A 16,684-nucleotide genomic window follows, 5' to 3' on the forward strand; every position below is an offset into this window, starting at 1 on the left:
CCTTACCTCTACCCTCGTAGGAACAGAGAAACTGCTTCCAGTGAGACCCTCGGCTCGATGGTAGTTTTGTATCAAGCCTTGGATATAAGGCACATAACACTCGGCAATTAAGACAAAGGCCAATTAGTGCATGTACTCCCTTGTCTTTCGGCTACCAACACCACCACATGATGCATGATTAACCATCCCCCTCTTTTAACATTATTTTCACGAAATTAGTAAAATAACGTTAAAATTAGTGCACTTTCACTTTTGCCCCCTGAGCGCCCACACATATATACATTATATGTGCATACTACAAGTGGGGCGTTTATCAACACACCATGTATGCAACCCAGTGCTCACTGTTATTTGAAGATAAAACTTACAAGCATTCTCCCCTTCACATAATATGTTATTCGGTAAATTTCCTCTTCGGTATCAATTCCATTGGCCATTCCTGCCAAAGTACAATCCCATGATGGATAAACTATTGACTTGACAATACAATTACTAGTTACAGAAATAAAATCTTGATGATTTTGGTTACCTTTGAAGATCTTTGAGAAACAGAGTTGCACCCTGGAAGAACACACTGAACTTAAAGCATGAGAGTTGATAAGATTGTTGATTATGGTTTTTTTTATTGATTGAAGGAACTCACTCACAGGTTGTAATATGTTTCCACCTGCATCATGACATCCGATGCAAGCGCGGTTAAACAATGAAGCTCCTCTCTATACATCTATTGCTTGCCCATATGACACTATTCAACAGTTGGGGATCTCACACACCCTAATTACATAAAACTATGCCCAAATAAATTTCAAATTAAAAAAAAGCCCCAATATTCATCTCCAACCCATATGATTAAACACAAAAAGCTCAACAAAAATATTAACATGAAACCAAATCGGTTGCTGATTTTGTTAAATGGTATTAGGCTATAGGGTGTGGGGATCATGGTTGGGACATGATTTACCACCTAGGAACATGAATGAAAGGCTACACCACCCCCTTGATTGATCCACCATGGTTTGCACGGATTAAACCATGGCAACCATGGTCCTCCTTTCCATTTTTCAACAAATCCTTTCCTTTTTGTTTTGACAAAGATAATAAATAAGGGGCTAATGGTTTGGGTCATGACCATACCCTTAGGGTAGTGGTTTTGGATGGTGGATTAAAGATTAGTTACATGGCACTAACATGGAGGGTCATGGTGGTCAAGAGGGTCATAACCACACCCTATAGCCTTAGTTCGCAACATGACAATGACAGTTGGCCCATGAAGTCATCAGTGGGTCAACAACATCAAGCCTGGAGGTCAAAAGCAAAACGTTGTTGGAAATCAAGAACAGAATCCGAAGAACATTAGGAACATATGATATGCAGAGATTGAAGGAAGGAACCGTTTTATTGACTACCGTAATAAGATACAACCAAAAGTGTCGATTATGTTTACATGAGAAGGGTATATATAACCCTAAAACTGAACCGACGTAACCGTAAGGAATAACGGTTCGACTTTCCTCCTAATTCAATATAATTAATATCTAAGATTATAATATAACATAATAACATAAAAGTATAGTTTATATATTCTAACATCCTCCCTTAAACTAGACTTTTATGTAACTAGTTTAGGATTGAGTTGAAGTCTTCATTCTTTTGTTTCTTCCTGAACCATAGGTTGTGATGAATATGTTTGATTTCTGCATAATCCCATCAATGAAACCATCCTCTCCGGTCACTTCTTGCGTTGCAACAGGTGAAGATTGTTGCAAACTGGTGCCGAAACCGGTCTCTATAACGTTGTTTTGTGGCAAATTACATTGTCATTTGCAACTGGACTTCTGAACGTAAGCCCCTTCATACCATGCAGATTTTCATCCTCTTCATCTTGTTCTTATTATTGCTTGGTCTTTTCTTCTCCTATCGTTACCATCTTCATTATCACTTCTGTTCCGTTCCGCTGTCAACAGATCTGTCCCTATCTCGGCCCCGCCTATCACCGTCTCTTGTTTGTTCTTCCGTATTTATCTTCATCATCGCTCCTGTCTCTTTTCTGTTTCGTTCGTATTATTTCCATTCATATATGAGAGTATGAACTCGGTGTCATATATGAATCCGATTAATTCCTTTTTCCATATATGAGAGTATAAACTCGGTGTCATATATGAATCAAATTAATCCCGTTTCCTAATTCCTTTTCTGCGATGAATTCCTCTGTTTCATTTTTCTCATAGTCGGCCGATTGTTTCATCTCTTGAATAGTCGGAGCAATTCTTTTGCTTACTGTTACATTAAAGCATTCTTAATCTCAACGCTACGTGGAGTCTCTCTTCTACTCAACGTCATGCAGAGTCATCTTTTACTCAACGCCATGCGGAGTCATCTTCTACTCAACACCATGCGGAGTCGTCTTTTACTTAATGCTATGCATCTCTGTAACCACGCTCTGAATATTGATATGATTTTTCGAGTTCTTGTTCCTTTATTTCGATATGCATCGCTTCCGTCGCATTAATTTCTTTCTCATATTTGAGTTTTACTTCTTCCCTGCGATGACATATTTTCATTCTTGTTTCTTCGACACTAATTCTGGGTCGTTTTCATAAATTCTTAATTCTTTTCTGATAGATTGACTATTGGTTGATCGTTTGATCTAAATTCCCTGCATATCTGATTTCTTTACCATACGAGTGATCAATAAAAAACTGATTTTGTTACCGTGTTTTCCTATCTCTTCCTTCGATCTCTTTAAACCACAACCGTATCTTGGATGTTCTTCCGTTATCGCTCACTAGTGTCTGTTCCTCCCTGGATTGAAATTTGATTTAGCGTTTGGAATCGTTCCTCTTCAACAATCTTGTGTTGAATCGTCTTTCTTTCATTGATTGTTCTTGATATTCCGGTTTGCGCAGCGTTTCGAAATCCCTAGGATCGTTTCCTGATGCTCTGATACCACTATGTTGGAAATCAACAACAGAATCCGAAGAACATTAGGATCATATGATATGCAGAGATCGAAGGAAGGAACCGTTTTATTGACTACCGTAATAAGATACAACCAAAAGTGTGGATTATGTTTACATGAGAAGGGTATATATAACCCTAAAACTGAACCGACGTAACCGTAAGGAATAACGGTTCGACTTTCCTCCTAATTCGATATAATTAATATCTAAGATTATAATATAACATAATAACATAAAAGTATAGTTTATATATTCTAACAAACGTTACACACAAAAGATTGGCCACTTTTGTTAAGTTGTTAATTAACAATTAACCAAACATTATTCAGGTACATGAAACTTCTACTGTTCAAAACAGAACTGAAATGCAAAACATAGAAGAGTAAAGAACATATATATATTTCTTTAGCCTTCACATACAACTAATTTAACAAAAATAGAAAACTTGGAGAAATCAAGACTTAATAATTCAACACCAACATAAAACATAACGTGTCCAGTTACTCATTGATGCTGTCATTCAAACTCAGTGTTGTAGGTGTTGACTCGTCATATGTAAATATCGGTCTATCTTCATTATGATTAGCGTGTCCAAAACTAGTTTGAACTGTAGCAGGCACATGCGACATTCGCATGCCTTCTAACTCCATGGCTACCTCTTTCATTGTCGGCCTATGTTTCCCGTTGGAATTCAAACAGCGCATTGCCAAGTTGGCTATTTCCAAGACCAGGCCCTTCGAATCCTCGTTTACAACCACTGGGTCAAATATAGACATAGCACGGCCTTCATCCATGGAGAATATGAAGTATGTAGCTAAATTTCTGTGTTCACCAAATCTTGTTAAAGAAATTGGCTTCTCTCTTGTAAAAAGTTCGAGCAAAACAACTCCAAAACTATACACGTCACTTTTCTCGGTGAACTGACTCGACTGGAAGTACTCTGGATCAAAGTAACCAAATGTCCCTTTGACTAAGGTAGTTAAGTGAGTTTGATCTAATGACACCAACCTTGATGTTCCAAAATCTGAAACCTTGGCTCTGTACTTTTCATCCAAAAGTACATTTGTGGTCTTGATGTCCCTGTGGTATATTGGAATGGGAGTCTCTGAATGTAAATAAGAAACTGCTCCTGCAACTTCAGCAGCAATTTGCAATCTCATGTTCAACGAGAATGGTAACAAACCGGTATCATCTTGAATATAATCATACAAGGTGCCTTTTGGGACGAACTAAGAGACAAGTAGAGGAACCTCAGTCTCTAGGCAACATCCCAATAGCTGAACCACATTCCTATGATTGACTTGTGCCAGAATCACAACCTCATTGATGAATACCTCTAACTGGCTTTCGTCAACAATCTTTGCTTTCTTAACTGCTACAATCCTTCCATCCGCCAGCATGCCTTTATACACCGTACCTTGACCTCCTCGCCCAAGGATTCTATTCTCGTTAAAATGGTCGGTAGCTGTTTCCAACTCCTTGGAGGTGAAAAGTATGGTTTTATCAACTAGACCATCTTTAGTTGCTTCTTGTTGTTTAAGAAGTAGACCTCCATTGTGTTTAAAAAACTTTTCTTTCTGTCTCTTGGCTATTGTTTTCTTTATTAGTTTGTGCATTTCATAGATGAATTTTGCAAGGAAAAGCAATCCCATGCAAATACTAACACCTGAAAAGAGGCAAATACATGCAGAATAATCAACTCGTGAATCTAAATAGATATATTTAAGTAGTAATGAACCACAACAAATTTGAGCAAATAGATTGTATTGAGAAACTTGTCTTTGGTAATGACATATTGCTTACCTAGAATAACACCTAGTGGTGATTTGCTGCTGCTTCTGAAAATTTGAGTGTAATATACTTTAGGCTCACAACTAAACAACCAGGGCTTATCAATATCATCAAAAAATTGTTGTTCATAGTGACAAATCCCTTCAGATTTCCGGCATGTTCTACAAGCTCGAGATTCTAATACCACATAGTATAATGGGTAAATTTCTTGATACTAAAGGCCAAAAGAATACAAATTTGCATACCTTCGCACTGATAGTGCAAGTAGGGGTTTCCTTCTCGCCCGATACCACAGTTGCACTTTCTTAGAGGAATGTAACTACCATCATCCAAAGTCAGTCCAACACCAAACTCATTACTCTGTCGTTCCCAACAATTTAAACTTTCATTGAAATCGTTTTCTGTTAGGAACCATTTAAGTGCTATTGGAAAAGAAGAGGTATTCCTCGTCTTGAGATGGTGGTACGGAAGGATAGACTGTGATGGGAACCATTGTTCGTCACCCAAGAAGGCAGACCCACAAGTTCCATCTTCACCCAGCATTTTCAAGCCAGTAAGATCCACACTGTATGACTTTAAACTGTAGGGAATCGTATTTTGGCAACAACCAAGCCCAAAACAAAAACCACTTTCATTGGTAGTGTTATTAGCGCAAATAGTTGAACATCCAGTGATCAGTTGTCCCTTATAACCCAAGATAGCAGCATAACCACACCCCTCAACAGTGAGTATGTTATGTGATGCAGAAACAACAAAGGGACTCTCACCAAGGTCGATGCTTGGGATGTGATTGCTATTCGGGGCCGAACTCCGGCAACGAGAGATTACTGGGACGTTAACAGTGACCGTTTGTTCTTCCAAGCTTACACCCAACACCTCCATGTTGTTGAATGCAGAGAGATAAGGTATGGAGGAGTTGCAATCAATAACGTACCATTTGTTGACCGAACAAGTTGCTCCGATCCCAAAAGGGTATGGAATCGACACGTTCCCACATGTAACGTTGCATCCTTTCTTGGCATAATCATCAGGATAATATTCTGCTGATGATTTTGCTGTAAAAATCAAGATAAGTATATAAAAAACTTGAATTTGCTTCATATTTTTGTTACATAAAGGATTGATCATAGCAGAAACCTTAAGAAGATTTAACATTATAGATCAACGAAGATGCGGTGTAATTTCACTTATTAAACGAAGAAAATTATACCACAGTTTACTTTGACCATGGTTGACTTTGTCTCAACCAAATGAGACGCTTCTTTTTGTCACAATTTAATGAAGGAGTAACATTTCACTTATCAGGATTGTATTTTATCATGGTTTACTTTGACCATGGTTTTATCATTTCACTTAAAAAGTAACATTTTAACTTATCAGGATTGTATTTTATCATGGTTTACTTTGACCATGGTTTTATCATTTCACTTAAAAAGTAACATTTTAACTTATCAGGATTGTATTTTATAATGGTTTTGACCTTTAACACTCACTTTTTTACTTATTTGCAGTTAAGTGTAAGGTTAATTAAGTCATTATATACCTTAGGGGTTGTTTTTGATAATTACAAAGTTCTTTTAATATTTAAGAGATTACTAATGTAGTTACTCAAGTTTTTTTTTTTATTATTTCGTTATTTTCACGATTATTATTTAACAAAATACGTTTTAAATATACAGATAAATATGTATTTTCATTAACTGTTTGTTTTTATAAAAATCATTTTAAAAAATAATTTTTTTTTTTTTTTACATTTTGTTTAAACCATCTATCATTTTTTAAATTGTTCCTTTTTAAACCGTTGGTTTTTAAAATCTTCTTTTTAAAGTCGTTTGTCTTTTAAATTTCTTTAAACGCTTCATTTTATACCATTCTTTTTAAAATCATTTATTTTTTAAAAATTTTTAAACATCTCACTTTTTAAGTCATTCATTTTTTAAAATACTACAAAACGACGTGTATGAAAAAAAGAATGTAAGATTTGAAAAAAGATACATTCTAATAAAAAGTTTGCAAAGGATCGTTCATTTCTCAAAAAAAAATTTAGAATGGCTTATTTCTTTTTCAAATCTTCTATTTCTTTGGACCGTTTGTTTATTCAAAATTCATTATTTTTTTAACCTCTCGTTTATTAAATTCGTTTTTGTCTTTTAGTACCTTACACTTCTTAACTTATTTTTTTAAGGTTTTGTTTTTTTTATAAACGTCCTGTTTTTAATCTTCGTTTTTTAAACCACTCGTTCATTTAAAATCGATCGTTTTTAAATTTCTTTGATTTTTTAAATCTTTCGTTTTCTTAAGTTCTTTTTCCCTAACGAATATAAGTAAACTGAATTCAAAGTTTCAAAAATAAACGATTTCAAAAACAGTTCTAAAAGGAATGGTTTAGAAAGAAACACTTTTAAAATTAACGAGTTAAAAAAACGAATTGTTTAAAAAGGTTAAAAAAAGTTTTTAAAAATGTTGATACACTTTGTGTGGACGCGACTCGGCTCGGTTCGACTCGGCTCGGTTCGACTTGGTTTCGCCTCGGTTAGGTCCGGCTCAAGCCCGACGTCACGACATTCCTCCGTCGTGCGCCCCAGAGTTCGACACGCGAAGCACGGAGAGCCGCGACATTTCCCGATGACACATCATCATGACATCATCACATGATGATGTCATGATGATATCACTAGTTTTGTCATGTAGTTGAAAATTAGTGAAAATATTCAATCTGTATGTACTAGTTTTGTCATGTGTTTCGTCGACTAGGGTGTTTCGACGTGGGTTGTCCCTGTTTCGTCGCCTGTTGGGCTTCTTCAGGCCCAATCTCTGGCCCAAACGTGTTTCGCCGAGTCCTTTGTGTTTCGTCATAGTCTGTGTCTGTTTTAGTATAAATAGCTCTCATAGTTTCTGTGTGAAACTTGGATGAGACGAGAGCTGTGTGAGACTTTGAGAGAGAGTCTGTAAACATTGTTTGTATATGTTTGTATCCGTTCTCATCCCTAATAAATAGATATTGAATCTTTTGGTTACGCGTGTTCTTATTTTACACTTTGTTTGGTTTGCACCGTCACGGGGATTCCGCACCCGTTACCGTGTTTGTGATAAATAAGGATAGGTTTTCGTTATCGATCCACCGGAAAAACGGGACCTACAATTGGTATCAGAGATTTGGCTCTAATCCTTGTTTAAAACCAAACAAGTTTCGGTTTTTATCGAGTTGTTCTTGAAAAATTCATATATTTTCTGAAAAAGTGGCTAAAATCAGTGAAAACCTTGTTATTTTGCCAAAAGTTTTATCAAAAACCTTGTTAAATTGATTGTTCTTGTGATACACCGGGTTTTTAGTAAAAGTTTTGTGCATTTTCGGGTTTCGGAAAATTATTCGGTGACCGGAATCTTCAAACATTCATCTTGTTCTTCAGTAAACTTCAAGTTGTTCTTCATATTTCACCTTTTTGATCTTTGGTGAATTTACTGTTTAAGTTGTTGATGAATTTAAATTAAAGGATAAAAGGTTTGGTTATTAAAATATTGTGTCACCATACGGTTTGGTAAGATAGACATGCTGAAAGTTTGAAAAATTGTGTCCTTTGTCAGAAAAGGATAAGTTTTCTTTGAAAAATCTCACCAAACTCACCAACTCCCAAACCTTATCCATTCACACATCAGTTTCGTCGCACATTAAAACATCATTCAATTTCCTTTTCGTCGTTTCTCAAAGTCGCCTGGTATTACATTCGGTTTCGTCGCAGCACATACTCTTTGAGTTTCGTCGCAATACAAATCAATCAAGTCATCATTGTGTTTCGTCGACAACAAAGACACAATTCATTTTCGTTGACCAGGATTTAAATCATATTCACCTTCGTCGATATCATCTTCAATCAGTTTTGCCATACACAAAGTTCTTTTTGATTGGGCCAAACAAAAATCCACTTTCAAATACATTCTGATTGGGCCAAATTATCCACTTTCATCTTATATATGGATAATTAATTGCATGTGCTGGGTCGATTTTTTTTATCAGATTGCATGGGTTGATGTCCCCTGTTGGTCCAATCAAGTTAAAGTATATCACACACATATTCAGATTTCACCAACTTCATTAACCTACAAATCATATTAAATTCAGATTTCGTAACTCCATTTGATTTCGTCAAAACCAACCATTGAACTTTAGACCTCGTCAGAATTCCATTTCATCGCACACAAACCAGTTTCGTCATCCAAGTTTCACAATCAGTTTCGTTGTTCATTATCATTTTCGTCGACAACTATGATCTGTTTCGTGGTTTTAAAATAATCATCTGTTTCGTCGAAGTTTCAATCATAGTGTTTCGTCGACATTAATGATCCATGTCGTTTCGTCGATCAACATCATTACAGTTTCGCCGATCAATTATTTGAGTTTCGTCAACATAATTAAACCAACCAGTTTCGTCGAACTAAATTATACATTTCAGTTTCGTCGCATAACTTTCATCATTTGTTTCGTCGATCATCACACATCATCCAGTTTCGTCGGATCTGAATCACATCAACATCTGTTTCGCCGATCATTGTATCTTTTTCTGGTGTTTTGGTTCCATCTACTGTTGCTGGTTATCGAAGAGATAAGTAGAGAAGGGTTGTTGAGGATTGTTTGACTTCTGGATACTTGTATCGAAGAGATAAGAGAGAACAGAGTTGGGAAAGGAAACCAAATTTTGGTTTGATGTTTGACAGCTATACATATTGTCGGCTGAAAAGTTAAAGGCCATCTAAGTTTTTCGTGTGCTTGGGCCAGACATTAACTATTTCTTTTTGGGCCTTTCAGATTTATTTTTGTAGTGATTTAGGCCTATATTCTTCGTGTGGGCTCAACAATTTAAAGTGGACATTGGGCTGATTTTTATAAGTGGTTTATAAAGTGTTTTTATCAAGGTGTGGGCACTTTCAAAGAGAGACATATATCTGATAGTGGGTTATTATTTTCTTTAAAGCCCATCTGAGTGCATCAAAAGAATTAGAAGTTGGGGCTTCGTGATAATTGGTCTAGATAAACAAAATTTGTTAGAAGTTGGTGTTCGCAAAATTTATAAGGTTGTCGGCTGATTAAGATTATCAGCTGTGTGTGACCAGGGTTTCCATTCATACATCAAATATGAGTTGTACAAGTCCGTGGGATTGGAGTACGGACTCACAACAAGTTCAAAAACCGACTTCGATGGCCGAATATTTAGCGAGTACCATACCTCGACAACAACAGTCAATAAGTGCAAGTCAATGGGCATTGGTGTCGAATCAAAACCAGAGCATACAAAGTCTATTGCTTAGTGAGAGTGAGACGGGTAGCAACAATCGGCCGCCAAAGTTGAATCACATGAACGACTATCCATCATGGAAGGGTCGTTTCCACACATACGTTCAAGGGCAAAGCAGCGAACTTTGGACATGTTTCATCAATGCATGCAACCCTGCCCTCGAAGTAGCAGCATCAACTTCAGCCGGTTTTACTAATATGCCTGAAAACGACAAAAATGCATATGATCTGGAGAAGAAGGCATATGCTATTCTCACTCAAGCACTTCACAAAGACATCTACCATCAGTTCTCCTATTATAAGACCACGAAAGAGTTATGGGATGCATTGGTAGCGAGAGGAGAAGGAAATGCAGCTACTAGAAAGACACGTCATGATCTGTTGAAGAAGAAGTTCGAATCATTTCATTTCTTAGAGAATGAAACCCTAAATGATATAACTACTCGTTATTATCATTTGATGACTGAAATGTATTATTTTGGTGTTCTTGCATCTCAACAGGAAATGGTAGCACGGTTTGCTGATGCTCTACCTCCAAAGTGGGGCCCATTCATTGAGCTTTTAAAGCATATGGGCGTTTTAGATGTTGTCAATGTTAATATCTATTAATTCATTCAGAAGTTGGAGCACAAGAACGAAGAGGAAATTCGGAAAGCTAAAAGGTTTGCACCTACTCAAAACACAGAAATGTATTTATCTGGTTTTGGTCCTTCAGCTAGTTCTATTCAGCAACCGAAGCTTCAAACAGCGTTTGTGTCCAACACAAGCTCATATCCATTTCCACAGTTCAATCAAGCCCAACCACAGTGGAATCAAAGTGCTTATATGTCGTAATCCATAACCCAACCACAAGCCCAAGTTTCCACAACACAACCTCAATTTGATCCAAGTGTCGATTGTGGTCCACCCATACAGTTGGGAAACAGTGATCAAACAAGAACTGCGTTTTACGTTGAAATTGTCAAGAATGTCAATGATGGTGAATCTTCAGGAAAAGATGATAGTTCGGGATACAGTGGCAGTTCGGAGGAAGAATCGAATTTGAATGAAAAAACTGATTCTGAAGGTGATAGTTTGTCGAATGGTGCCAAGGAGATGAAATATCAAAAATCTGACTTAATCAAGAAAGCTGATGCTACATCAGAAGAAATGGAGAAGATTCTCACTGAAGATGGATCTTTCTCTTCTCAGACTGCCTTTATGGCTAATGTCTCAGCTTCTACAAGTCATGTAAAATCTGAAACTCCTAGCATATGTAGTCATTGTGCTGATATGAAACATAAATGTGATGAATTGAAACGTGAATCTGAAATGGTTCATAGTCACAATCAGAGTTTGGTTATTGAACTGTCAAAGTGCAAAGAGGCAAATATGGCTTTAGTTAGAAACGAAAAGGAATTTAAATCTGTAATTGAAACCTTAAAGAAAAGTGTTTCCGAAGTGAACAAAGTTGTTTATCATGAACAAGTTAGTATTAACGATTACATTAACATCGTTGAGGAAACCAAAAAGGAACTAGCCATTGCCATATGCGAGCATGATGCTATCAAGCAAAAATTGGAGAGTTATTCTAACTCCCGATTTGTGCTCGATCACATAATTGACGTTCAACAACTGAAAGGGAACGTGAAAGGCGTAGGGTATAAGGCGTGTCCACCCCCTTTGAGACACAACTATACCAAAATGCCCGATGAAGAGGATATGCCTCGGTATGAACCCAGTGTGCCTCTTGATTATGAGGAAGTTACTACTGGCCTAGGGTTCAAACCGGACAATTCATCGGAGAGCTCATCTGATAACAAAGAAAAGTCATCATGTGCTTCAAATCAAAGTCCTCAAACCATTGAGGACTATGATTCTTCAGATGATGAATCAGATGTAAGTGACCAGGATGAATCACTTGATGAGACGAAAGGAGTAGAAATTCTAGTTGAGAATCATATTCTGTGTGATCCTCCTACTCCTACTGTGCAACCTGTTGCCAAGCAAGTGATAGATCCTGTCAAGAATGTCAAGGATGACAAAGAATGTGTGTTTGCTGTTAAGAGCAATAACGTGTTGTATACTTTGGTCGGTGATGCTAAAATTTATTCGGACAATGATTTTCCAATTAAGAATGTCAATCCATCTTTGATTGATAAAGTTTTTGAAGACAACACGAATAAATTTTTGGGAAAGACCATCCCCGGAGTTGTGGTAACACAATGTGATCCAATTCCAAAAGCTGAAATCAGGAAACAATTCAGAAATCAAAAATCACCGACAAAACAACAACCTATTGCTGCTAAGGGCAAACTGTAACAACTGTCACTAAAATCCATAATTAGGATGGTAATTAGCTATTAAGGAAACCCTAATTAAGAAACCCAAGTAATTCTGCACTAACCCTAAAATTTCCAGAACAATCGGAATCAGGATCAGGGCCCCTAAAACTCAGGGGGGGATAAACCCTAGCCAACGATTATCTTCATAACTTTCAATCAAAATCGAATTTGATAAAACTGTCAACACAGCAAGCCTAGTTACACACGTAGCTACCCTATGAACATAGGTTACCACTCGCGTAGCGCGACGCCTATAGGGGGTACCCCTCGCGCTACGCGACGGTGTCAAATTTCGGGTATAAATAGAGGGGGTTGGGACTTGAATTCTGTCTTTGGAACGACGTAAATCCGAGTTACGTAGATCAAGTTATCACAGAAACAGTCCAACACACACACACAATTATCGAAACGCTGCCGCAATCAGGGTAATAACTCGATCGCTATTACGATTTAACGTCCGATCGATTATAACTATCCAACGATAGTCCGGGTGCTGCTCAATTGAGCTTGTACTTTGATTATTCGTCGTGATTTCGACTTGAATATTAGAGTGCTGTTCGAATTCGGACTATGCTATGTTATTCGTTGTGAATCCGATTGAATTATCGAGTATTGCACTGATTAATCGTTGTGAAGGTTTAATCTCGTGAATTGACGTAACTGCTGTATTAGTTACTAACCTGTCTGTGTGTGCATTGTGTTAAACTAGGTGTAATCAAGGCTAATCAGTAGGCTTATATCTATTGCTCGTTAATCTGCATGTGAGTCATTCTCCTTTTTAAATTGTTTTCTCACAGTTTGTGAGTAAGTATTACAATACCTCAAATTATTTTCAAGGTTATAATTACAGGGATTAAGTCTTTGTAATCACCAAATTACAGCTGGTATGTGGGGTATTGTGCATATTACTGTTATTATCACTCTATGTGAGTGAATATTACTCTATGTGAGTTATTATTACTCTGTGTGAGTACACCGTCACTATTAGGGCAACGGGACCCAATAGTGGTATGACCACAGTCACAGAAATGAATCGAGTGACAAATACCCATTCTTGATAATTGGTTGATAGAAACATTGTAATCGCTCTTAATACTGTAAATTATAACTAACGGGTCGTTTTAGAAAACAGAATGATTCACTCAGTATTTCCCCGCTGACAAAACCTTTTTCAAACATGTTTCAGGTGATCTGTGTGATCCAAGAAAAGTGCAGTAAAGCACTATCAAGCTCAGAGAAGTGGCTCAGTGTAAATAAACCAATAAAACGTGTTTTGAAAAATAAAGATTTCTGTGTGAAATCAACTTATTGTAAATTATGGGATTTATCCCTTAAACTTGGTGTAATATATTAAACGAGCATTTTACGGTGAAAAGATCCTGTTGTAAAAAGACTTCCGCTGCCGCATAAATTAAATACCACGGGAACTGCCTCGCGGGCCCCGACTCCGTCCAGGGTGGGTCGGGGAGCCGTGACAGCGAAGGTGGTATCAGAGCTAATAATTAAATTGAGCCACTGATCGAGCCACTGATTAAGCCTAAATTAAGCATTTGGAAAAATGCTTAATTTTACTAATTATTATTCGGTGATTATATGTTTTATTAACTGGCTATTTTTAGTTACAGTATGGGTAAGCAAAAGCTGTCTGCTTTCTACCACAAACTAGATGTGGCATCTTCTTCTAGAAACCCAGTAAACCTAGAAGAAGGAATCTTTGTCCGCAAGGCAAACTATGAGAATCCACTTTCCCCAGAGAAAAGGGATTCGATACTTAAAAAGAGTCAGGAGACAAAGAAACCCCGAACCAAGAGAGTTAGGTGTAACCCAGAAGTCCAAGAGTTGGGTAATAGTGCACCTTGGGAAGATAAAATAGACGGGAAATGGGCAAATCTCTATATGCTAGCTATTGTAGCAGAAAATACTAATCTCTAAATATCCAATAAGTTGGGGCTAGTAAGAAAAATCACAATCCCGTAAATAAATAAAATTCCAGTGTGTTTATTTCCGTTATTTCTGTACAAAAAGTAATATGCAATAAAACTTCAGTGTTTGTTTGTTAAACTTTGTTCCAAAGTTTTAACATTGCATTTTGCATATATACTATGCAGCATGAATGAGATGTCGGAAGCATTCCAGAATCTCAACTTATATCCAGTGCCTATCGAAGTCTCTCACGACTTTACTGGTTACATTGCTGACATAGAAGAACCTGTGGAATTCAAAGCTCCACCGCTGGAAAAAGCCAAACCTAAAAAGAAGAGAAGATACGTAGGGTGGAGGAAAGTGCGCCGTAGGAAACCTGCCACTAGGAGACTCCCTAAAATAGAAAATCCTGTGATCATGAACAAGGGAAAGGAAATAGAAACTGGAGAAGGTTTGAAATCACCCGAAAAGGAAATAGGAATAGATCTGAAACAAAAGGGAATAGAGATTGGCGAAAGCTCTAAACAGTCTGAGGAAATTACGTTCCAGGACGAAATAGATCGCCTACTGGAAAATTGTGATGTTTTAGAACCTATCAACGATAATCTCTTTTCTTACCCGGCTACAGTTCAATTCCCACTAAACCTAGGACCAGCTATTCCAGACCCACTAGTTCATACCAGACCATTAGGCCAAATGGAGGAATGGTGGACTAATGACTGGCAATTCCAAAATATAGTTAATAGTCCTTATAGCTTCCTTCCACAATTTGACCCAGAACCACTCCCAAATCCTCCCATGAGTAATGAAAACCTAGCTGAACTTCGTCAGTTCGGTGAAGAACTGATAGGTACAAGTAATAGGATCAGGGAAATGGGAGAGCATCTAACTTGGAAGTACGATGAGAGGGAGCATCGTTACTAGAACCGTCAGTTAAACCACAGAAAGCCATATTGTATGATAGTAACTTAAAATTCTGTAAAATGGGCAATAAAACTCTGTAAGATACGGTGTGTATGAATGCATATACAATCTAACATAACAAAGTAAAAGTCGAGAAATCAACAATTTTGGTTATATTCGTATGTTGTGATAATCTATGTGTATCTATGTGAATTTTGTCATTGATAAGTTAGACCCTAATAAGTTTACCAAATTAGCAGATGGAAAACGCCAACAATGAACCAATTAATGAAGTAAATCAATCTGAGCAAGAACAGGAAGATCAATATATAACTCGACAAGATATCGAGCACTTTATCGCCCAAGGGATAGCTCATGCTATTCCAGAAATTGTAGCTGCTGTTCAGAAACCTGCCGAACCACAATTAATTTCTAGTAAACGTATTCCAGAAGATAACGGCAGTAACAGCATAAATGGAGGCGGCAATCATGACGATCATGATCCGCAACAGGCCCCACTCCCTAAAAGAATGAAAGCTGCAACGCCTGGTTGCACTTACAAGGAATTTCTTGCTTGCAAACCCGCTGAATTTGCAGGTAACGAAGGGGCAACTGCAACACTGCGTTGGTTAGAGAAAACCGAGGCAGTAATTGCAATAAGCAAATGTGCCAAAGAGGATCAAGTGATGTATGCATCAAATCTGTTCAAAGAAGGAGCACTCGAATGGTGGAACACGGTCCTCCAGGCAAAAGGAAGAAGGATAGCCTACGCCATAGGTTGGGAAGAATTTAAGAGTTTGGTAGAAAGAAAATTCTGTCCCGAATACGAGAAGGAACAAATGGCAAACAAGTTCCTAAGTCATCGTATGCTAGGAGTAGATTGTCGGGGATATACTTCGACATTCTTTGAATACGCAAGGGTAGTACCATCACTGGCTTCGCCAGAACCGGTACTTATTTCTCGTTACATCTGGGGTTTAATTAGTGAAATCCGAAACATCGTTAAAGCTGCGAGACCTCGTACCATTGACGATGCGGTAGAATTAGCTAATACCCTAACAGATGAATTGGTACGCACAAGAGAAGAAGATCGCAAGAAGGAATTAGCTCAAAAGATTACCCAAGGATTTCGTGTGGGTAATCTCAAGAAAAAAGGAACCGGGCAATCCTCCTCATCTCCTTTCTGCAAAATTTGCAAAAAGAAGCATTATGGACAATGCAACATGGTTTGCAATTTTTGCAAAATGAAAGGACATAGGGAAGAAGACTGCAGGAAGAAAACAAAAATTTGTTATAATTGCAGAGAAAGAGGTCATTTTCAATCTGAACGTCCTAAGCTAGCTAAACCTGTAGTTAACCAAGCCAAACCAGCTGAAGGAACAACCAAAAGAAATGCGCGAGCATTCCAGCTGACCACTCAAGAGGCCGAACTCATTCCAAATGTGATAGCTGGTACGTTCTTAGTTCACAACGTATTTGCAAAAGTATTATTT

At 37.5% G+C, this 16,684-nt stretch overlaps 3 protein-coding genes across 3 annotated transcripts; all 3 read right to left on the reverse strand.

The window, feature by feature from the left end:
- Nucleotides 1-3,414: 3,414 nt before the first annotated feature.
- Nucleotides 3,415-4,568, reverse strand: LOC110905916 (wall-associated receptor kinase-like 1). The gene has a single exon (XM_035983274.1). The coding sequence runs from the start codon at nucleotides 4,118-4,120 to the stop codon at nucleotides 3,461-3,463; it is 660 nt and encodes a 219-aa protein (XP_035839167.1). The 5' UTR covers nucleotides 4,121-4,568; the 3' UTR covers nucleotides 3,415-3,460.
- LOC118486556 (wall-associated receptor kinase-like 9) lies at nucleotides 4,190-4,612 on the reverse strand. The gene has a single exon (XM_035983086.1). The coding sequence runs from the start codon at nucleotides 4,610-4,612 to the stop codon at nucleotides 4,190-4,192; it is 423 nt and encodes a 140-aa protein (XP_035838979.1).
- A 161-nt stretch (nucleotides 4,613-4,773) lies between these two features.
- On the reverse strand, nucleotides 4,774-5,980 carry LOC110907406 (wall-associated receptor kinase-like 6). The gene is made up of 2 exons (XM_022152395.2): nucleotides 5,962-5,980; nucleotides 4,774-5,806 (listed from the first exon to the last, which is right to left on the reverse strand). The coding sequence occupies exons 1-2, from the start codon at nucleotides 5,978-5,980 to the stop codon at nucleotides 4,929-4,931; spliced, it is 897 nt and encodes a 298-aa protein (XP_022008087.1). The 3' UTR covers nucleotides 4,774-4,928.
- Nucleotides 5,981-16,684: the final 10,704 nt, after the last annotated feature.

Source organism: Helianthus annuus, chromosome 14 (assembly GCF_002127325.2).
Source record: "Helianthus annuus cultivar XRQ/B chromosome 14, HanXRQr2.0-SUNRISE, whole genome shotgun sequence".
Taxonomy (NCBI): Eukaryota; Viridiplantae; Streptophyta; class Magnoliopsida; order Asterales; family Asteraceae; genus Helianthus; species Helianthus annuus.

Coding starts and splice junctions, on each gene's coding strand:
- LOC110905916 (XM_035983274.1), bottom strand. CDS start 4,120: ATGAGATTGCAAATTGCTGCTGAAGTTGCAGGAGCAGTTTCTTATTTA.
- LOC118486556 (XM_035983086.1), bottom strand. CDS start 4,612: ATGGGATTGCTTTTCCTTGCAAAATTCATCTATGAAATGCACAAACTA.